We start from the raw sequence: 24,906 nt of genomic DNA on the forward strand, positions 1-24,906 counted from the left end.
TAAAAAAAAGGGATATGGGGAGGGCACGGATTTACATTAAATTATAATACTTATCTTATATACACAAATATAATATAAAAAAAAATAATAATAAAAAAACAATAATAATAGTTAGTTCTTTAAGTTACAATCTAGCCCTGACTTTGATATTGAAATTGATTTAATTAATTAATAATTAATGCATGTACAAAATATATGCGTATTCATATTTATATATATATAGAAAAAATATAGGCCACGTGTAACGTTTTTCTTTTTTTTACAAGTTTAGTCGTGGCAAGGTTTTATTATCATGCTTTATCTTATATTAATATATTTTATATTTTTTTTGGATCATGACTGAAACATCACATTCAATAGAAACGAAAAATACATTATGTAATTTATATTATATATATAATATGCGTGTGTGTTGATAATAAATTATGCTCTATTTAGGATGTGAATATCTCTTCTACATACTGAGTTAATATAATCGTGGCAACATATTCGTAAAATATGGATCGCCGGGTGCGTTGTATCTATGTGTATCTATATGTGAGAGCGTGATGTGAGATATGTGTATGTATATATTTATGTCGGTGTGTGTATGTACGAGCTACATAGAATCCAATACATCATCAAAAAATCAATTTGGGCTTTAAAAGCGACCGCGCATTCACTAAATTTATAGGAAATTCACACACCCACGTACACACAACACACACGCGTACATGCATACATACACAAACAGCAGCAGCAACGCTCACAAATGAAGGCAGATTTAACGTGCACGTAATACTATCGAGTGCCCCGATAAATCACGCTGTTACGCAACGGTCGTGCCATTGAAAACGAAGTAAACGTAAATGTTTATTTGGATGGATGGATATGATAGGTGTAGGTGTTGATGATGGTTTTCAAAAATTAGTTGTTGTTAGCTGCGGCAAGAATCAATAACATATTTGCAGTCACATTCGATTAACCCTCATGACAATGACAGAAGTTTGTTTCACATTTGTATCATCCAAAGTTTCGCCATTAGTGGTTATATCGTATAAATTCGTCATGGTCTCTTATATTGTACTTATGACGAATATATTCGCATCATGAATAATAAAGTATGCTAGCAACAAAAACACGTGACTACTAGGGGAGCCACTTCATACAATGTATCGATCCGCTTAAGGGGTTAATTAATCATTGAATCTAGTCTAACTACATTATAAACATAATCATTAATATAATTGGAGCATAAATCAAGTTTTATAAATGTCATAAGGAAATAATGAATATACCTTAATTCAATAAATTTAACATTAAAATTATATTGTTATTAAAATTATTGAATTAGATTAAAGTATTCAAATAAAATCAAATTATGAAAACTAATACAATTTTATTAAAGTTACCGACCTGATAATAATTGGAATGTATAAACTAAATCAAAAATTCAATATAAAGCACTAATTTTAATATTTAAACTAAAGACAATTATTTCAATATTATTTTATATTCATTTGCTAATGTACTTGACATTTTACCAATATCGTAACAAGAATTTTCAATATATCTGAAGTTTTCAATGTAAATACTTGAATGTAATTTAGGTAGATTCATTTATTACTGAAATTATATAATTTAAATTAATTTGTATAAGAATGATCATATTTTACTTATCACAAAGGTTAAATCATCATTAACTATCGATTTTTTTCAATATAAATGATATAGACATAAACCGGTAATTGGAGTTAGCTTTTTTTGTTAACACAATTGATTCGTGCAGTAATTGTAACTTTCCTGTCATATTTATGAGGGTTAACCGAAATCTGCAGTAATGTGTAAAACATTACTCTCTGGCAAAATTTGATAAGTTATCACTTGTGGAATCACGCACACACACTCCTTCACTCACGACATACATACTTCATCGACCATACGAAACAGCATACATTCTAGACAGTAGTCCATGTTGGTAGATGATTGTCCTTATCTTGGATTACGTCACGTTGTTGAGGATCCATGGGACGAACTTGGAAATGCGCGTGCAGACGCCGGGAAGGTTGGCTTCGGCGCATCCGATGCCCCAGGATATGATACCTGCGAGGAAGTAGCGGCCGTCCTTGCCGCGCACCTGCAGAGGCCCACCTGAATCGCCCTGGCATGAATCTTGTCCGCCGTTCTCGTGTCCGGCGCACAGGAAGATGTCAGGAATGAACTCGTGCCTTCCCGCCCTCAGGAACATGCTCTTACATCGGTCGTTACTTACAATCGGCACTTGCACCTATAACAAATAAATATATGTGATATAGAATCAATAATGAATTTACACGAAACATGCAGATATTTGGATTTAGGATTATTATTTAAACTTATATTTTTGAAACAACGGATAACATAACCTAAATACAGTAAGACCTTAGTTAACGCTGATCCGAAATAACACAGTCTACAACCTAAACGAAACTCTAAATTTATCTATTTACTATAATTTAATCTGATTTATACAATTTCTTGTTATTATAAAAAGAATATATTTATTACATCATTGCGTGAACTCCCGTCGACAGTAAAGTGTACGTCGATAAAAGACGTATATAAAAAAGTAAATACATGTATTTATATAGAAATATACAGTTACGTAAGCTCAGACAACAGAAATGTTGGTATGCATTATGTACGTTAACTGAAAAATAACTGCATATCAAAAGTTAACAAAACAATGATTTTCACATTAAATCATTTCAAATCTGTATATCACAATATCGACAAATATATTAGTTACTAGATTAAATGTGATAACAAATAATGAACAAATATATTTTTTGTTTTTATATAATTTTTATCTAATGTACTAATCTCTTGAAAATGACTAAAGTAATTTAAAACTTTCTCTAATTTCTTAGTTTCCAACCTACAAAATACCTCTTTTTTACCAATTCTTATTTAGCATTACATTTTCTATCCAATCTATATTTATAAGGGCAACTAATATTTCGTGGCATAAAATGAATCCATATTTACAGTGAGTTAGGCGGTATTGTGAATCGGCGTAAATAAACCAAGGGCTAACTGTATATACCTTTTTTCTATTGCTTATCGCTTCCTCGATTAACGCTGATTTGTCATAACGTAGTACACTCTTTAGCCTAAGTAGCACTAAATTTATATATAAGTAAATATGACTTCGTTTAACGATCAGTGATAAACGAGGTCTATTATTCTTGATTTAGCTTCTAATTCTTTACTATTTCCTTCGTATATTAGATGTATATTTAATGAACATATCTCTTATTTAAGTTAATTACAATAAAAAATATACAGTTTAGAGTGTTTAGATATTCCATGCAAACTGCATTCAATTGACATAATAATGTTAAATCTCCTACATTCAAACAAAGCATACTAGATAATATAATACTCAAGATCCGAGATGTCTCCTATTATGGTAGAGAATTTCTAATTAAATATAACAAGATTCATTGATTAGAAATTTCATTTATTAATACCGGACTGCAGATAATTGACAACACAATATTAATTGTTATTTGCAACAAACAATAGCATACCGCAAAATACCGTTCTACTACTATTTAGATAATTGTTTTTATCACAATGACTCATGCATTAGAAATACGATATTAAATTATAAAGTCAAATTAATATAATTTGATTTTAATTTATAAAAATTAAATAAAAGTGATTACAATAGAAATCTCTTATGAAACAGAAGTAAGACGATAGTTATAAATTTATTATTTGCCGATACTTCGAGGATACACATAATCCTATGGGATTATATTCTAATGCTTCAAAGTTGAGCTTAATAATAGTGGAAACATTTAATAATTCTATGAAGAATGAAGTGTATATTGCTATAAATCTAAAATATATTAAGAAGCAGCAGTATTCATTATATAAATCTCTCTATTTGCAGATGTTACATGGTAAAAGTAGTAATTCGATTAAACAAAAAGAAAGGTTACTTAAAAGTTAGTTAGAAACCCATTATTTTCTGAGTCTTCAAGTTGAACTTAATCTTAATAGGAAATAAATACTTATTGATGTAAAATTAATAAAGAAACAATGGAATTCATTAAATCAATCTCTATATTTGCAGATGTAACATAGACAAAGTAGTAGTTATTCGATTGAACGAAAAGAAAGTCGTATACAGTTATAGATTTTATGGACATCCTTAATAATTACGCGCCGTTTATTTGTTCTCGAACATTTCCAATTATCTTTTATGGAAATGCTGGAACACATCTAGACGACAATGGAAGCCTTTGAGCGATGCGGTACAAACAGAAGCTTGTGCCATCTATAAAGAAACATATATCTATATATATATATATATATATATTTCATGTGCCTTCTCTGGGAGGTCAATATCTTCGTAACGAGGTATCAGGGCATGTGAAGAAACCCCGGAAAGATTCGAAGATTTATGTCCCTCTAAAGGGTCCTTAAATCAAGAGCCGCCGCAGATTAATAGATTCGTTAAAAAGATCACTGCCTCCTCTTAATATTCGTGTTCGAGAGATGAAACACATCCGATGTTCTACTTTCCTATGCAAGAAGAAGCCGTGCACTTGTTAAAACGATTCGCCTTCGCATATAAAGTATGTAATGGCATTATGTAGTCCATTTAATGTCTCGTCCGTGTCTCTCGGGAAATGACATCAATGGAGCGTTTGATTTCGATTACACACATATACGGTCTTCTTTATATGGCTCAAAAGGGAAATTTCTCTTATTTCCTGTATCGAATTTTATTCTCCATCTCTCGCAAAAAAATGTACTTTATTGAAATGCGAAACATATACATGCATTCCATATTCAATACATGACTTATATAAAATGTGTAGAAATATCATTTTGCGTTAATATTTTTTTAGGTCTATTTACAAAGGACAATTGATTTTTTTATTCCCTTCTCACGTTTGATCTCCAATATTTCTAAAGAAATATTTGTATTACCTATATTTTATATATATATATTCAAAGTTCCACCAAATCCGCGTATATCCTTTGATAAATGCTTAAAAAAAATCGCAGATGCAAGGACCTGAAGAAGAGCCAGTAAGGAAGGAAAAACGAGATCGAATTAACCTTTCATTGCTGCTACTTGTTTTTTGTATTATTTTGCGCTTTTGTTGGGTCTCCCGAAAACGGATGGGTTTTTAATGTACGTTAATTAAATTTTAGCCAAATCCTTCGAGATTAATTCGAATTTCATTGTTGCCAAGTACGCCGGAATATTCAAAACCTATAATGTAATTACGTCCACCAAGGTATTAATTAAAAACTTTTATGTTAAACTTCAATTTTTTTTTTCAGATCTCTTCGTCTTCTATTTATTAAGAGTTGATTAAGTAAATTGAAATCACGAATACATCATTTAATATTTGAATAAAACTATCATAATTGAATAATACTGATTTAATAACTATTAAAAGTATTTATAAGGAAAATTGGAAAATTATATTTAGAAATAAATTCGCGGAAAACCTTATCTTTAAATATTTTAGTTAAGAAAGATACGCTTTTTATGCTTTAAATCTGTGCTTTAAATGTATTTGCATTTTAAAATTATGCTTTTTTATGAGATGAAATGAAATACTCATCAACTCTCTTGCTTGAAAATCTTCTATAAATAATAATCAATAAATTAAAAAGTTAAAAAGTAGATATGTTATTTTTATCATATTTAGTTAAATAATTCCTGACAATTTAATCAAATAATTATAAAATATATTATACTAAAGTGATTACTTTAATTTTTGTACTGTACATTTATTTACGTCATGTAATTGATAATAGATGATAGTGGAACGAGATTTTATAAGTTACGTAATTTGTCAAACAGATATTTTCAATGAGAGATCTTTGATGTGCAAATTTATACGTAGAAAAAGAGCGAGTTATACATTTAATATTTCTATAATATTCATTATACTTATTTGCTTAATCAATGATATAATTTGTTTGACTTATTTTTATTGCAATTGATTTCACTTCTATTGGGTTATTTCGTTTATTAAATGCAATGTGTGTTGTTTAACTATGGTAAACATTTATATCTGATACATATAAAATTACTTAACGTTCGTAAATCGTCAATTTCATAATGATTGCATAAAATCGATCATTATACAATATTTTACATCTGTTTTATATTCACTAAATAATTATATAAAAATGTATTTGACAAATTAAATTATGTAATTAAATATTCGATTGGTTTTCGATTGGAACCGTTCAGTCGGTGCGAGAATTGTGCGACTGGCTAAATGTACGAAACGTGCACAGATTATAATGAGAAACGGGAGTGACTTCGCGAAGGAAATTAATTAAAATCATCAATTCGTACGATTCGATAATTAAATTATTAATTTTCAATTTAAACGCCATCCATCATTCGCGTGATCCCCACCTCCAAAAATTGTAGTAGCAGTAGTAGAACAAAAAGATGAAGGAAAGGTCCCTTACCTCTTGCAAAACCGATGGAAGGGTTCCGCCTTCGCTGAGTCTTCCCCAACCGGTAACAGTCGCATTCTCTCCGATGAGCAGATCATCAGTTGCAGGAAGGCAGATCGGTGAGATGTGAGGCGCAAAATCCAAGGATTTATCCAGTTGGACCAAGGCCAGATCATACTCGTAGGTAAAGAAGTTGTAAAGAGGATGGACTATTTTTTTCTTGACAGCTCTTTCTACGTAAGGAAGCTCTTCTTGAACGCTGGAGAAGTCGTATTCTCCTACCCTAATCCGGATCTGGGATGTCAGTAAACTAAAAAAAAAACCGAACATAAAATATTATGTAATTAAATAATTAATGAAATTGATTGAAGTTAATACAAAAAATCTTAGAAATTTGGTGTTTTTTGACTCAAAAATACATAGGACGAGTATCGGACAATTTTTATAAAATAATATTTATTATCTCGGACCATAAGACGCAATTTTTAAAGTCCGAAAAAAGTATGTGAAAACTTTCTTTTACTACTTGTAAATTAATTTACATAGATTTAAATGAATGTTTTGTATTTATTTTAAAGGACTACTCAATCCAAGTAAACTTTGTTTTCAACTCAATTATAATAAGTTTATTTATTGCCCATTAAAATAATTAGTATAACTATGTTATGAAAAGACCATAGTAAAATAGGTTGTAATGTATTTTATATATTTTTTTGTTTGAGTTTAGGAGTGAGACAAATTAATTAGTGATTTAATTACGAAACTCGGAGAGAGTAGAAGGTTTATTTCCATCAAGAAATCCCGACGGCCGCGGCTGACTGAGATTTTAATGCATTTCCTTCAACAATTTCCGCTAACCCACAGATATTCCGTCAACTTCCGGTCCGGATTTGCCAATACCCAAACCACCCGCATATTCATGCATGCATATATACAAACCCAATACAAATACACATCCACCCTTCCACCACTCCACTCGTCGCATCGAATTCGGATGCTTGCACACTACTCGAAATCATTTCGAAACGTTTCGCAAATCACTTTCTCGTTTTAATTAAACGAAATAACGCGCTCCTTTGACCGAGGAGCAAATAAATTGGATGTAAACTTAGTTGTTTTCTATTTCGCCCAAGGGCTGTGCAAAACAAGATTGAAGCGTGCCTTTGTTCTTGATTAAAGAAGTATTTATCTACCACGTCGAGTTTCTGGTAGTGATTTTCTCTCTGTTTTATATATTTTTTTTTTTAATATTTAATCTTAGTTGATTTTATATATTTTTTGTTAATAAGTAAACTATTTGCAATAAACATAATTATTTTTGTCATGTTTAAATTATGTTTGTTATGTACAATAACAAACTTCATGGTTTCCAAACACATTTTTTATTTCCAAAAATCATTCAGATTCCATAACCTGTGATATATATGGCGAGTATAATATATAGTGTACTACAATATTTATTTTTGATTACTAATATAATATGTATATGTGTATCGGCAACAATGGTTGGCATATATTACTTGATCAGTAACTTGGCAAATATTTGTGCAATGAAAGCTTGGTTTCAGAACATATATACAGAACAATATAATCAACGGATTTTGAACAAAATGTCGTTTCTCGAATAAAATTTGATTTATATGGTGATTAGAATAGTTTCGGTTTATGAAGAACATTTAAAAAGATTTTTGTTTAAAATCGAAATATCATAGTATTTGTGACAAATTATTTGGCATGTATTACTTTCCAAGTAACTTGTCAAATATTGTGCAATGGATACTCTGTTCTCGAACCTAAACTCAAAACAAACAACTCCATGTATTCCGAATAGTGTTTCAATTCCCGAAAATAATTTAGATTGTCCAATAAGTGAACATAATATAATAGTTTCGGTTTAAGAACAACCTCTAGAAAAATTAAAATTCGAGAACCGATGTATTTTGGATACACATATGTACTCTTGAAAAAGTAAATATTACATAATATGTATTCGTTTTCATAGTTGAAAGTTTGGATTTGTGAATTATATAATGTAGACACGAAGTAAATGATTTGCATTGGGTAACGAGATTCGCAACAGATTCAAGAAACGCATTATATTTTCATGTCTCGAATAAATCAGTATTTTCAATTCTGATGTGATATTATCATATAAACCTGATTACATTACATTATATGTTAATTTTTCTTAACATCAAATTATGGATCACTAAAAGACAGGTGTCACCTTGTGTCAAGCATCAATTTTATCTTTAAAACTGTTGGTTCACAGTAGAAACACAAACAAGTATGTTATGTCACCCGACAGAAAGATTCTACATAGAATATTACAACAAGTTACTTGGCAGTAAAATACTTACTTAAGTTATATTATGGGTTAATCTATTAGATACAAGAGTTGTTAATATGTTTCTTTTTAACATAAAATAGGTTACGACCTCGTCGTCCCTTCACGTCTAAATGAAGTTTAATCAGTAAAAGAGTTGAACTTACTCATCGACACAATGGCCGGCGGTGGCAATCCAATTTTCGTTGAGAATGGCGCCGCCGCAGCGATGGGTGCTGGAGAATCCAAAGAAAGACGTCCTTCGCACAGAAACCTGGTTTCATCATAATTTCCGTTAGTCATACATTGCAAACAAGAGAGAAGAAGAAAAGGACACAAAGAAAAAAAAATAAGGATGAAGAAGTAAGAAGAAGCGCATCTTATCTCACCTGCCAGGGCCATCGTCCGAAGGGAGCATTTTTGCCTCCCACAATCCTGGTTTGCGGCTGTGGGAACAAGGGCGGCTGGCCACATCCTGCAACAGAAAGATAACATAACACAACACCCTTTCCCGGCGAAACGCAATAATAAATTCGTCGGATCCCATTTCCGCCTACTTTTCAGCCCACAATGCCAAACCGACATAATCCTGCGGGAGCAGAGACGATGGTTGGTGCTCGAGGAAGAGGAAAGTTGCATGATGATGAGGAAGAGGAGGATGGTACAGTCGTCCGACTTCTCCCAGTTATAAATTAGACTAAAATAATTTCATTTCGCCACCACGGATAATTCCGTTTTATATGCATCCCTCTCTGTATAATTCTAGAGTCGCTTGCGAAGAAATGCATGTGGGTGACATGTGAAATGCAGCAGCCCCAACGGAAATGTACATTAATATATTGAAAATTAAAAGTGAGGTTTGCAACGTTACAAAGAGCGTAAATTAATTTACTCACTTTCAGCTGTATTTCTGTGTTCGCCACTTACACGCAGAGTTTATCATGTACAAAGGAAAGAGACTGGGGACCGGAACTTCGTGTTCCTCAAGCGCGGAAACAATTTTCGCGCAGCCCTCAACCACGCATTTAACTTATTTAATAAGATGGACAGAAGTAAGAGCGAAACCAATATTCCGAAAATGTTAGTTTTTAAATTTTATATATACGATATATATATTAGATATTTAATATATTTTATGGTAAATGATTTTTTTAATTATTTATTAAACATTTAAGCTTACTTTTAATTATGAGCCGGATATTTTTAATTTCATAGAAAATAAACGTCTGTTTTTTATTATTTATTATGTAAATTACTTATTTTCGCGTTAATATGTATACTTAGTTAATGAAACTTTTATAAAAAAAAAATATAAAATTTATAATTGACTATAAATATAAATTTTCAAAACATTAATTTTTTAAATAGTGTGAAAATATACTTAGTCAGAAATAATGTTTTTATAATTAATTAATTAAATGAATAAAACAAGCTTGAAATAGCCAAAATTCGTTTTACGACTGCAACAAAAGAGGAACCTTAAACTGCGACCCTTTACACAAATGAAGACGATAAATGTAGAAGTTTAACGCTTTTAGAAATTATTTAAACTTTCTAATTTTTTATTCAAATAATTATATATTATTGAACAGTCTAATAACACTTATATAAAAAAAATATACAAATTTAAATAGTTTTATATTAAATGTGTGTATTGTATAAAAGCTCTTTTATGACAGAACTGTATGAAGTTCCTTATAATATACATGCTTTTTAATAATAAATGTTTAATTTCGTGTTATTTAGTTGGGTTTTTCGAGGTAGCGTTTAAAAAGTACTCACGAAACAAGTTAGAGTGGATCAATCTGAAGCTCCGAGCGGGAAATGATTTAATTGTCTGGAAGTTATTAATTGTTTCGGTCCTTTTTTTGCTTTTTTATTTTTTTTTGGTGTTTCAAATCGCGTACCCCATTTACGTAAAATTAACGGGTTGGTGGATGCGCCGGGCATTATCAAGCCGCACGTCGGATTGAATCAATAGATGTAAACTGTTGTGCTTCTAGCATTGTGATTTAACGTTATGAAATCTACAATGCATTATCGTGTGTTATGAGTTGTTGACTTTGAAGCCAATCAGGGTTGAGAATTAAGCAGTCGTTTAAATGGGGATTGGAAATCTCGAAATTGCGTTTTCGATTATGCGGTATTCGATTTACCGCACCGAAAGCTTCTTCTTTTTTGATTGTGCTCTGTACGTATAGGCAAATCATTCACTTTGTGTTGCCCTTGCGGTAATCGCTCTGGGTGGGAGGAGTGGAGGTTGTAGGTTGAGGGTTTGGGGGGATAATTCTACCCTTTGTACTGCGCACAATAAAATACACTTTTGAAAGGGGGAGACTGATAATAATAATGCACAAACCGATGCTATTGGCGCTCGATGCCGAAACGGCGCTCAGCGTCGACGTTGCCTGCACTTCCGGCGTCGATGACACCTTTTGAACTTCCGGTACAGCCGTCGTGCTCGGCGTTCTTGCAGTAGTCGTTCTTCTTCTCGTCGTCATTGTACTCATCGTCGTTGGCCTGAAAATTATAAAATAATACTTTACAGTCTCAACAAAAAAAAAGGAATTTTATATTTCAGCACAATTTAATTATTTTATTTAGTTTTAAATATTTTATACTCTCAAGCTTTTATTTGAAAAATAATTCAAACTTCGATAATCTTAAATAGTGAAATAAATACAAAATTACAATTTTGTAAATAGTTTAAACCTATTCCTAACTCTTTGAGGGCCCAAATTCGTAAATTTAGACCCAACAAAACTTCGTTTACTGAATCAACATCGGATGGTATGGCCTATCAAGATTCATCCCTTGACCAAATTAAATGGTATTTTTTGTACATTTTCTAGAAAATAAAAGTAATGATGTAATAGGAATGTTGAAAAGGTGGTACATTGCTTGCAACACCGCCCCTCAAAAAGTTAAGTCGTGGGCCTCACGTTTGGAAACACTAGTTTTTATAAGCTTTTATTAAATTATTATTTTTTTCTTCTATTTTATAAAAATTCTTATATTTATTATTCTTTATTTAGATTTAAGATAATTTAATAGGATAAAATTAAATTTATTGTAAGTAAATTCTTCATTACATCAAATTTATTAGAATTACATAAATACAAAAGGAAAAAGGTAACAAAACAAACTAAATCTTGATATAAATTATAAACTATATAACATTAGGTAAACCCCTTATTACGGGGATTAGAGTTTCTATAAAAACTCAAAGCTGATTGAGAATACAATAATATAGATGTTTCTACGTTTTTTAAGATTTATATTAATTTAGTCGTATAATAGTAATATTGTGTGACAACATTTAAAATTTAAAAAAAATCTCGCATAGAGCGACTTCGATCAGTCCGTATTTAATATAGTCCGATATAGAAATTTCAATGGAGCAAGATCAAAATAAATTCCATTTCTGAAGTTCATCGGTTAATCCGGTTTAAAATAATTTAGGATATTGACGAACACTATAAAGGTATTAATGTATATTATATTTATATATAATTGTACCTATTTATAAAAATTATTATTTGTTATAAATTTCATATAAAAATGAAGCTAAAAATTAATATTTAGCACTAATAAAATAATGCTCTAATATCATATAGATTTAGTTTGCTTTAAATTAAATTTGATTAATATGAATTTGCAGGTTTACTTGAATGTATGGAGAAACTCAGAGCTTGGATGATGAAGATTAAAAGTTTCCAAAACAAGAAAACTTTTCTTATTTTCATCTTATTAAGCACAAATGTGCTGCACAAATTATGAATGAAACAAACTCATTCATTTTTGTTAAAATTATAATAACAAAATTGTGTGTATCTTTTAAATAAGTACTTAAATATATAATTACAAGTAATATTATATAGATATCTCGCATAGTGCGATTCCGACTATTCGAAACCGGACTAATCGAGGACTTTATAAACACAGAAAAATAAACTTATAAAAAGGGACTTTTGTACTTTTATTTTGTCAAATAAATATTAATTTGTATTAAGTTTTTCGTTAAAAAGTATTTTGATTGAAATTAAGTAGAACATTTAATATATAGAATTATGTATGTAGTACATTTTATTGATTTTAAAGTAATAAAATAAAACAATCATAAATATTGATTTTACAATTCGTTTATACTAAACCTATAATAAAACAAATAGTTTAATTTGTGTAAATTTTATTGTTGGTACATAAATAGTGAAAGCGTTATGCAACGAAAAAAAAATAGTATATTGAAGCGAATTTACGAATAAATCATTTCAAAATCAATATTCCACTCAAAGAGTGAAAAAAAATATATATAGAGGCAGAGAATAAACCTAACGCGAACCGAGCGATGAATAATGCATGCCAATAATGCTGCATTTCGGATATATGACGATGGAATTTAAATAATAACGTTCTGATACAAAAATAAATTTTGTAATTAAAGGAGAAATGTTACTAATTTTATTTTCTCCTGAATTAGTACTTCTACAGCATGTAATACATTAGAATTAATTTCAGTTTTCATTTTTTCAATTCACGTAACAGAAATTAAAATATACCTTAACTTGTTAATAAAATCGCATCTTGTCGTCGTAAAGCCTCACTGCTAAACGTATTGTTAAGGAGCTTCACAATTTAGAGCGAGATCAAAACTTTTTAATGTATGTACATCTTTCTATCATGGCCTTTAAACTATTCCACCTTGTTGGCAGTCAAAAATAAGTGTTAATTTACGCTTATTTTTTACCTAACACTATTTCCAAAAATAAAAACTTATTACAATAAAGAAAGTTCTCTGTTATAAGTACTAACTAAACTTTTAAAGGTAGTTAAATTTAGATAATTGGATTAAGGCATCCAGCATATTGCATAACAAAATTGAAATAAAAATAGTTCGCAGAAAGTTGAGTAATCTTTTAGCATCTTGAAATTAATTTCAATTGCGCTGTCGCGCAAAGCAAAACTTGTACTTATTCACGAAATAAGAGAAAATGAATTTGCGGAGAATGGAATTTTTTGACGCAGCATATATATTTTTTTTATTTAGTATTTCTTTTTTTGTGGGAGGTTGAAAAACTATTGTTGGATATTTCATATTAGATCTTATAATGCCATTAATCTTTCGACGCGTGAAAATTCAATTTTCCCGCGCAAAATTAAGACGCTTCTTCTTCAGAAATTAACTATGTTGAAAATAAAAAAAATGCTAATATGCGTAATGTAATTTACGTACTGGTATCATTAATTATGTCACCTGGGGGAAGGAAAATAAAACGAAGCAAAGTGTGCTCTGATTAATGGCGGAGGCGCCGGAGCGCTGATTCCCCTAGAAACATACATAGGACGCGTTTCAGTTTTAAGTTTTAATCTAGGAAATTAATGATTGATTTAGCTATGGGTACATAAAGCCGTGAAGCTCCTGGATCGATTTTATCTAGAGTGGACCCAGAATACGGATATCGCATAAAGCTGCGACGCGAAGCGAAAATAAAAAGGGAGGAGAGCCCCTTCGGAATATGTTAGCAGAATAATTCAAAGGCCCGAATATAAATCCGGAGTGTTCGCGATGTTTCGAGCAATTTATTTCGTGACATTTTCCACTAAGGAACGCTACATTTCCAACTTCAAAATTAGGTTTTTTTTTCAACTTATAGAATTAGTTTTTATTCTATTCGTACATTTGTATAAGTACAAGATATATAACTATTATTTAAATTATTAATTTTCTATCGAATATTTGAATTTTTTTTAAAAAAATTGTTTAGATTTAAGAATTGTAATTTAATATCTATTATCTTTTGAATATTTAATATCGATAACTATTTAACGCTACCGCCCCCTGATGATCCCCCATTGATAATTGCAAGGGGGCAGTGAAAGCATAAAAATATAAGAGAATATTTAGAAAAAATGATATCCAGGGGCGCTAAATAATATTTTTTCTGTAAAGTTAGCGGTAGGCCAAATAAGTTTGGAAACCACTGATTTAACCCATTGTCGTCTGACGGTACTTATAAATACCGACAAATTTTTGTCACTATTTCAATTATAGAGAGACGTGAAACAGACCTAAATACATGTAGGTACTTTAATGTAATCTTTATTATTGTATACAAAAATTATTTGGTTTTCATTTGGAAACATAAAATGAGAATAAACATACATTCTAGTAATACTAGTCACTTCAGTATATGTTATTTTTTATATTGTTACTAAATATATATATATATATATATGAAAATTGATCCGTTTTTGTAATCTAAATCACTATAAATCACTTAATATACGATTTAAGCTTAAAATCATTGAAAATATTGCTGAAATTTCATAAAAATGTGTAAGCAACTTAATTTTAATATGTTGTATAAATCCAAAGAAAAATTTTATTTTTTAATATAAATATAATAATAATTTATTGGCCAGACATCAATACAAAAGAATAAAAGTACATTCTATAAATAAATAAATTCTAACATAAAATTAAAAACAAAAATCGCATAATTTTTACTAGGAGATACAATGTAAATATGTTAATTCATTCGTAAAAACAAATAAATACTTTAGAAATAGAATTTCTAGGTAATTTTAATGGACAGTTCATGATAATGTGTGCATCATAGTGTAAATGTAATTGAAATTGCTACATTTCCATTGGTTAGAAAATTAATTATCAACTGTGAAATTATTTGCTCGGTGTCCACATAAAATACATCATAAATAAATATTGGACAACAAAAATAAAACGTTTTAGTGGTAATCATATTTACTATAATGTAAATATTTTTTCTAAATTGATAAAACTAATTGCAAAACTATACATTGTAAAAATATGTCATTTTCATATTCTCATATTCACAAAATTGTTGCATTCACTGTATTGCATTGTAAAAATTAGTCGTTAAAACAAATATGTAATATTTCACATTTCTAAAAAGTTTATTAAATCTTAGTTAAACTAATAATTAATGAATGGAAATAATTTATTTTGAAATTTTTACAGTTACATTTATTTAATGTGATTACTGATTATTATTTAAAATGTATATTTATTTGGTTTATTAGTTAAGAAATTAATTATACATCAATAAGTTTTATGTAACTATTATATTTTTTTCATAATTTATTTTATTTAGATATAAAAGTTTTTTTATTAAGAATATTTTCTAAATTAATCAATAGAAATTATTATTGGATTATGTATAAATAATAAATGTATTTAGATACCTGAAAGTTTGTGAGGATAGTGAACTAAGAGGATGGTTGCGAGCAATTAAAAAGTTTGTAATTTCCGTTAACAACCAATCGGGCGTTAGCGAATAATTTCCAAAGTTTTAATTCAAAGTCATGGCAGACGATAGGCTATTTTCCACGTACAACATTCACTTTTCACCGCACCAACTTCACACTATACGAAAAAAACATCAATAAAATAAATAAACGACAAACATACATGAAATGTTCGCGTATTTATATTATTATTTATAAAAATGATCATAATTATATGAAATACTCAATGTGTGAACAGATATAGAGCAATACCTCGCATAGTCCGCATGATCGGTTCTGCCAATATCCTGGACTGTATGAAACTGGACTAATCAAGCAACTAAGTAAATACCAAAATAAATGACACATGCACACCTATCCCCCGATTTTTAGGTTTCTGAGAAAAACTAAAATAATAAAATTTAAAAGATTCATTCAAAAAATATTAAATAATGCAAAAATGCAAACGTGTAAAAAAAGTACCGTGTTAAACAAGGAATACGTTATTTTCAAAATTAATTCTTTAATTTTTTTAAACCGTGTAAAAGCCAAAAATTGCAAAGAAAGTACCGTGTAAAACGAGGGTAATGAAAGTATTGTGTAAAACGAGGGATAGGTTATTTTCAACATATATTATTTATCATTTTATAAACAAATCATTTTGTATAAGCGAAAACTTGTAAAAAAAGGACCGTGTAAAACAAGGGATAGATTATTTTCAACATGTATTCTTTATTTCTTTTTTAAACTGTATAAAAGCGAAATGTTATTTTCAACATTTATTTATGTTTATGTACAAAAATTAATATAATTTTAAAATTTATTTTTATTTAGCTCAATTTTACTTTAGTATATTTCTAAATTTTCATACCGTACTATAGTGAATCCGGACTGATCAAAGCCGCACCAAGCGTATAAGAAAATATTTAAAAAAAAATAGACTAAATAAATAACAATTAATTTCAAACAATTTTATTTTTCATTGCAACTATTTTATCTTATCTTCGTTATAATTACAATATATAAGTTTAGTTATACAAATTATAGACATTTTGATATTCTCTGAATTTGGTGAGAAAAAAACAACTATACAATTCTCCTTTAATTATTTTTTATTATGCAATAAATAACAATTATTTTAAATGAATTGTCTTTTCAATTGCAATTACATTATCTTTTGCTCGTTATATTTGAAGTGAAATCGTTCATGGAGTTCGAGATTTCATTTTGCGTTAATATTTACGGAACAAAAGGAGGAATTTGATCTGAATTAAAAGTCGGCTTTGCTTGCTTGCGCCCTTGATCTCATCCCGACTCCATAAAATGTCGTCGTTAATTTACGGCCGCTCTTTTTATCGGCCAATTAAATGGAAACTTTTAGGGAAATAAAAATTGCAGAATTCAGAGGTCATCATAATCCGGAAGGGATGGAGATTTAGGTCGCACCGTTAAACTCCTTAGCGATATTTATGATTCGAAGTTTTATATATATACCAACCGCATCTTGTACATGAAATTTAAGTGGGCAATACTTTTTAAATTAAACGACAAATCATGGATTATTATTTTTTATTACATCAATCTATCTTACAAGACAATTAGTATAGCTATATCAAAATAATATTGAGTATTAATATAAAAATATAGGTATGTTCATTTATGGTAAATCTGTATTAAAATTATATATTTCATAATTGATAAAATATTATCTATTTCGTTTAAATTTAAGAAAATACAATTATGAAAATACTGGACAATAATTATCATTTTTATTGCACTAAAAAATAGGCCAATACCTAACATAGTGCAGATTTTATTTGTTCAATGTTCATTTCGAATTTAATCTACGTTAAATTATGAAAAATATTTATTTCATAATTTACCAAAAAATTAACAATTTCCTATAAATTCTACAAAATAAAATTATGAAAATGCAGAATAATGATTATTATTTTAATGTTACTAAAAAATATAGGACAATACCTCGCATAGTGCGGATTTAGTCTGTCCCAGATTCAAGATATGGTTTGAATATTTCAAAACAAAATCATATTTAATGATCGTTTTCTTTATACAGTCAAGTGAGATCTTTTATTTGTTATTGTTTAGTCTCGATTATTCCGGTTTTAAGCCTGGAATATTGGCAAAACTGAACTAAATAAATTCTTCTAAATTGAAGAGTCTAACTTTTTTAACTACTTCGTTTTGCTCATTTTTTTTATTATTACTGTTATAAATATACTATTATTATGTAATAAAACTAATTTTAATTTAAGATATGATCATAAGATTTTAGGTATTTCCAAATGTAAAAATAATACTACTGTTTTGTAAATTAAACCCTTTTCAATGGTGCGTTTTAATCCAAGTTTTAGTGTTACACATTTCTACATTTTCCCCTCATTAGCATAGATAGCAGGATGTCCTAATTGTTCCTTCAGAATTCCGACCCATTCCACATAAACGAAACATTATTTCTACTATCCTTATATCTTCTCATCCCTTTATTAGCACTTCCCACATTCTATGTGTCTTTGCTATAAACTCACATACAGATATTACGTAAAGATGATTTAGAATATTTTTCAATGAATTTATTTATTATAAAATTATTTCAATTACAATGAAAATAGTTAAATATTATTCATATATTAAGTCTCATTTGAAAACAAACAGAATTTTAAGAAACAAATTCATATATATAGAATTTAATTAATTTGCTAATTTATTGTTTTATGTTAATTCGATGAAAATATTATGCTTGTTATTTGAATTTTAATTAAATAATATTTCTATTTTCAAACAACAAAATGGTTTCAATATAAATATTTTTATTATATTATATCTTTCATTGATATAAATACTGGGCGTTGAAATCCTAATTAAGAGACTGGAATAAAGACGTGTGTGTATATGTAGATATGATTTGGTGGTCGCCTTTGGGGATTTAATGCCGGAACTAAATTAACATTTGAAGCGAGCTCCAATTTGTTTTACGTTGAGTATGAATGTTTACATTTCAACCAGTATATTAATTTATTTTGATTCATAAAATTTCCTCTGTTTGCTTTACATTACATGATTCTCTTTAGTCGACAATTTACATATCATTACCTTCTGCAAACACATTTCAATGAAGAGTCTCTTTATTGGCAATATTTTATATAAAAAAAGTATAATGAATTTGTAATATAGCAATACCTAATAGTTCGACTTCGATTAACCTGGATTCATTACAGTCCGGTTTGAAAATTTCAAAACAAACTAAATTTGAATTAACAAAATAAAAATAAATTCTAAATAAATTATACAAAACAATGTATTTTTTCTAAATAATTTTCTTTTTTTTATTATTTATAAAGTAAAGTTTTCAATTAGTTCCTCGAACTAATTATTCTAATTATTTATTGATCATTATAGTAGCGATTTGACAAAGTGTATCAGTTATTCCCATATTCTGTATATGTTTAACTTTAAAAAGTTGTCTTATATAATTTTTCATTTAGAAGTTTTTTTTTCAAATTATTTACAATATCATTCATCATTGTTTTTTTAATTAATTAAATCTAAAAGACAAAATATATCTTTAAAAAATATAAATTTTCTTATATTTATAAAAAATAGACATGACTAAAGGATAATTGTTAATGCTTCCTAAAATATTGAGAAAATGATGCTCTTAAAGCTTAAAGTTAATCCACTAGTATTTCATTCTATAATGGGCTATAAACTGGAATTAATGTGAATAAAAATATAGTTATAGCTACATGGTTAGAATAAATGTAATGCTGCATCCACACCATATGTTATTGGGACATACATGTATGTCAGACGTACCAACTACGCAATGTTTCAATACGTACGAGAATATATACTGTCTATAACCACGTATAACTTAAATACAATTTTATTTACTTACATTTTTAGAGATATACGCAAATTGCATTAAAAACTACGACTTTACATCCCATGTATAGTGGCTATTCCGTAAACGCCAACTCCTTGGTCGCAAATAAATGTACTTGTTATACACTTATAAACTGCATTTTTTATTACGCAATTCTTTCTAAGTAAATTTACAAATATTGTTAAGGTAATTTCCATGCTTATGGTTACTTGTTTCCAAACACTTGATCTTCTCGAATCGTGCATTAAGAGGATTAAAGTATAGAATATATTATAACTAATTGGCAGGTTGTTTATGTGATTATCTTAGATTATGTCACCCATGAACATGTTACTTAATAGCAAAATGCAATTAGTAAATATGTTTTATAAACATATTAATTTGAAATATTTGTGCTAGATTTTATCATACAGATAGATTGTAATTTAAATATTACAAAGCAAATTGAACTGAAATTTATTTATATAAGTCAAGTAGTATAGTGTAATTAACTTACCTGGGGGTAGTGGTTGTAGTTGTAGTTTTCGTGATCTTCTGGGTGGTAGAGGTGGGTTTCTTGGTGGGTTTAGGTTTGAAGCTTGTGGGTTTGTGGCTTGTAGGTTTCTGTTGGGGTTTTGTCCTGACTTTGGTGACGAACCCCGGTTCTGTGGTGACCTGCCATTGGTGGTGATGTGTGGGCTTCGAGCTGTGGCTAATAGAGTTCTGGCTGAAGGATTCCGTGCTCGTCGCCAGATGCCAGCTCGAGGGTTTTCCGTCGGTGCTCATTGGCCTCAAACTGAAGCGAGAGGGCGGTGGTGGCGGCGACGTCGACGTCGTTCGCACATTCAACGACGTCGCGACGCCGAACGAAGAGGAAGGGGGTCGCGAATTACCGCCGTGAGGTCGACTGGAAAATGAGAAACGTCATTTACTTTAGCATCTTTCGCATATTACTTCTAATATTTAACGGTTTTTAAAACCTGTTATTTTTATGAATTAGTTTAAAACCGGTTATTAAATATTAAAAATAACAGTTTAAGATACTAGATATAATATGTATACATTTTGCATTAAGCTTTGTTAACTGGTAGAAGTAGTATAAAACTTTTTTTTAAAGAAGATTCCATAAATTTTTAAAATTCGACCGGTTTAAAATACTAGATGTAATATGTAAAACTAGGTTTTGTTGACTTTTTAATAATCGTTTATAGATATAACCGGTTATAACATTTAAAAGAAACAGGTTTAATATGTAAACCTTTCGCTTTGGGTTTTCTTAACAGCAAATTTTGTAAACCAGTAAAATTTTAAAACTGATTATTCAATTATAAAACTATTTAAGATACTATAAATTATAAGTAAAAAAATATTATTTACATTTTTAATGAAATCAACTTCGAGATTTCAGTAAGAAAATAACAAAGAATTAATTACTTGAGAACATTGTCTATTACAGGGTTACAAGTTTATGAAATTATTTAGTAGACTTTTTATGTTTTTTAGAATCATATTTCCTTATGAAAAATGCAATATTCTTTGACAAAAATTCTGAAACCAGTTTTTAAATACTGGAATCCAAAAAACCGGTTTTTTCAAAAGTCGATTTTTGTATAAACTCTAGATTCATTATATTGTTTATTCCAGTTTGGCCTGTTTCATTTATGAATTTATGCAGATTGCGATGAAAGCCGTGAAAGTGGACTTCCATTCGTGAGACAATCATTATACCTTCACATTGAGAAGATTCTTGAAAACGGCAAAACAAAACAGCAATTATTAAATCTTACCTGGTTTGTTTGGGTCGACTAGTGGTTGGCCTTTTCGTGGCCTGACTAGGTGGTGTGTAAAGCACGGATGGCCGATTGGAAATCGGAAGTATTGAGTTTTGGGTGGCGTTGTGGGCGCAACACGAGCCGAACATGAAGGAGTCCACGCACATCCCTATGTGGAATCCTTCGGATTTGATGCATTCGTAGACAAACATGCACGTGCCTTCCATACCATCCACCCAGCATGGTTTCGGACTGATTTGATAACCTGTAACAACAACAAACCTCAATCACAAATCTTCACATAAAAAGCAACCACAAAAGATGCAATATCTTCCTCTGGTGATTTACGATTCAAGTGGTGCAGACCAAAAATAATTGCGTTACAAATTGGGCCCGTAAAAATATTACTGCATGTAATAATCGTTTTTCTTGGGTAGCCACCAAATGGCCTGAGAACCGTACGGATGAAATTTATGTAGCCGTCCCAAATATAATTTGAAAGAAGTTCTTTTCTTTAGTACTGTGAGATACGTGTACGAACTGACAAATATAAATAATGAACTTACGGTAAATAAGAAATATTGAAGACCTTTGTAATCTTTGATGCTTGTGAATAAGATAATTCTCAACGAAATAGCTTTGATTGACGTTTTTAAAAAATGTATGACAGTTAAAACTATTGTAACAAAATCATGTAACACATATATTGTTACAAGAACAATTTTCTAATTGAAAAACTCGTCTCATAAAAATTTGAAGTTCTTTTTGTTATGCTTTGCATTAGAATCAGCTAATTTTTTATTTCTCTTTCTTAACCTCCACACTTCTCACTTAGACTGTGCACAATTTAGCCAATATCCGCCAAAACGACTAGTTAATTTTATTTAATATAATTACACAAATATATTTTGTAATAAATAATTCTAAACAGAAGAATCTAGATTTTTTTGATTTTGATATTGAACTTCTATAAATAAACTAATTACTAAATATAAAATAATTTATAAGATAAATTATCTATGTTATATTTAATCAGATTCATATTTGTTTTCTTATTTATACTTTAAAACTATAATTAAATTATACTTTGAAGTAATCATTCAGTAATCAATTTATTTGAGCTTTTTACATGCAATAAATGTGGAACTAATAGGATTTGTAATTAGTTTTCAAAGTCACATTAAGTAAATATCAAATTATCATAATAAATACAGAAATACCGGATTCATATACAAGTATGAAAATTTAAAAATTAACTAAATTTCAATGAAGTGAATCAACATAAATTAAAAATGAATATTACAGAAAATTATTGTTTTCTACATAAATGATTCTTTTCTTCTTTTATACAAATATATTTTTATGAGGATTATTTTTGAATATATATTTAGTTCTTCAATTAGCCTGGTTTCAAACAGTCCGGAACATTGACGGAATCGGTAATCCGCACTATAACATATATTACATTAATATGAAATTAGACGCATTCTTAAGAAATATTTATTAATGATGTTTATATATTATCTAATAAGGTAAATATGTTTATTGTGAGTATGCTGTATCCATACAGTAGCGGAACTTCTAATCTTTGTCCCACGTGCAAAATATTATTCAGGCTCCTAAATCGCTCGTGATTATTTTAAGTAGTGAGGTACTCAGACAAATTTGATGGCACCACGTAAAATTTTATTTGAGGTCCCTCTTGATTTGAAATAGAGAAAATCATAGAGTCATAAACAAGAGTTACAAAAATTGATGAAGGTGGGTGGAGTGTTGGTTCTAGGAGGGCCACATTAAGAAAGTCTAGGGAGCCTAGATACCAGTTTTACTACTCGAGGGCCCCTATAGATCCGCTACTCCACTCACCCGGATTACGAGGATCGGCGGCATTGAATTCCATCCACGCTATGTTTTATATGAGACTAATGTACTGTAATGTAATTGTACTGTTCATGAAAACTATGTTTTTGGTAGTTGGTACTTTTGGCAGGTTATGTTTCATTTCATTTATATATATAAAAGTAAAATTATTTCAAGCTGATATTTCTCAGGAGCATTATTATTATATTATAACAATGCTATAAAATAAATGTATAGGAAACAGTTATAAATGTTATAATAGTGATAAATTGAAAGATCCTTGACGGTAAAACCTTACAAGGACTACTTAAAAATCTAGATCACAGAATTTCCAGGTATTTGAATACAATAGCAACATAATGGATTTACTATTTGATTCTTCGAGGTAGGTCTCGCAGGAATCCAATGCATCGGCAATACATTACCTGGGCTTCTCTGTAAGGCAGTACTAATTGGTCCAATGAATGCGAAAAAGATTCCGAAGAGCCGCAGCATCCTAGCACCTGGAACAGAGCGAGATAAATATTAATAAAGAGGATTTTATCCGAGATGCGGAATAGCAGTTGAGATACTATGGATATATATACAAATGTGTGTGTATATGTATTTAAGTGTGCACGTGTAAGACGTGTTGCGTAATTGAAGCGCACTTGTCGTCGCGGTGAGTAGTGGATGCTACTTTCCTGAACGTGCTTATATCGGACATTATTTATTGGCTCCGGCAGAATGCCGATAAGAGAGAAGGATAAGAGCTGCTACTGGTATGTAGGTTACACAAACTCTTTGAACAATACACGGCTTCGCAAACTATATGTGTAACATACTTTAGTAGCGTTATCCACGGACCGTAACACAGATCATTATATTATTATCTCTTCTTATACAGGGTGTATACATTATTCATATAAACAGGTAAAACAAGAGCAAAAGCAATAAAAACAACAAAATAAGGAAAAGGGATAATGATCTCCAGATGTACGCACTCATTAGTAAATTTCATTTTTTTGCAATTATTGAGAAGTTAAACAGTTACAAACTTACGCAATTGTCGACAAGAATACATTAATTAGTACATCCAATATTCTTACATAAACTAGGTTAAGAAAGTAATTAATATTTTGGATCTTCAAATAATTATATATAAAAAATAGTATAAATCGGTACAATGTTATAATTCATTTACTATTACACAAAATTAATGTTTCATACATAAATATATGTATAAAACATACATAAATCGGTTAGTCCGATTTCAAATTAAAATGTATCAAAAAATAATTCAAAATAAGTTGTGAAATTTTATAAATTTATAACAAAACGTTTTTTTTTAA

The 24,906-nt window shown here is 29.4% G+C and overlaps 1 protein-coding gene across 1 annotated transcript; it reads right to left on the bottom strand.

Annotated features, from left to right (window-relative positions):
• Positions 1 to 1,804: 1,804 nt before the first annotated feature.
• On the bottom strand, positions 1,805 to 24,070 carry LOC108559315 (serine proteinase stubble). The gene is made up of 8 exons (XM_017916556.1): positions 24,001 to 24,070; positions 21,731 to 21,980; positions 20,461 to 20,850; positions 11,151 to 11,311; positions 9,181 to 9,266; positions 8,959 to 9,065; positions 6,478 to 6,775; positions 1,805 to 2,266 (listed from the first exon to the last, which is right to left on the bottom strand). The coding sequence occupies exons 1-8, from the start codon at positions 24,068 to 24,070 to the stop codon at positions 1,982 to 1,984; spliced, it is 1,647 nt and encodes a 548-aa protein (XP_017772045.1). The 3' UTR covers positions 1,805 to 1,981.
• Between the last annotated feature and the right edge of the window lie 836 nt (positions 24,071 to 24,906).

This window comes from Nicrophorus vespilloides, unplaced genomic scaffold (assembly GCF_001412225.1).
Source record: "Nicrophorus vespilloides isolate i.1.1-1 unplaced genomic scaffold, Nicve_v1.0, whole genome shotgun sequence".
Taxonomy (NCBI): Eukaryota; Metazoa; Arthropoda; class Insecta; order Coleoptera; family Silphidae; genus Nicrophorus; species Nicrophorus vespilloides.

What these genes read in the sequence shown, in the direction of transcription:
- LOC108559315 (XM_017916556.1), bottom strand. Translation starts at nt 24,070, where the DNA reads ATGCTGCGGCTCTTCGGAATCTTTTTCGCATTCATTGGACCAATTAGT. An exon ending in TCGGACGATGGCCCTGGCAG is followed by an intron (nt 9,066 to 9,180) that starts GTGAGATAAGAT and finishes TGATGAAACCAG; the next exon opens with GTTTCTGTGCGAAGGACGTC. An exon ending in TTCCATCGGTTTTGCAAGAG is followed by an intron (nt 2,267 to 6,477) that starts GTAAGGGACCTT and finishes TATTTGTTATAG; the next exon opens with GTGCAAGTGCCGATTGTAAG.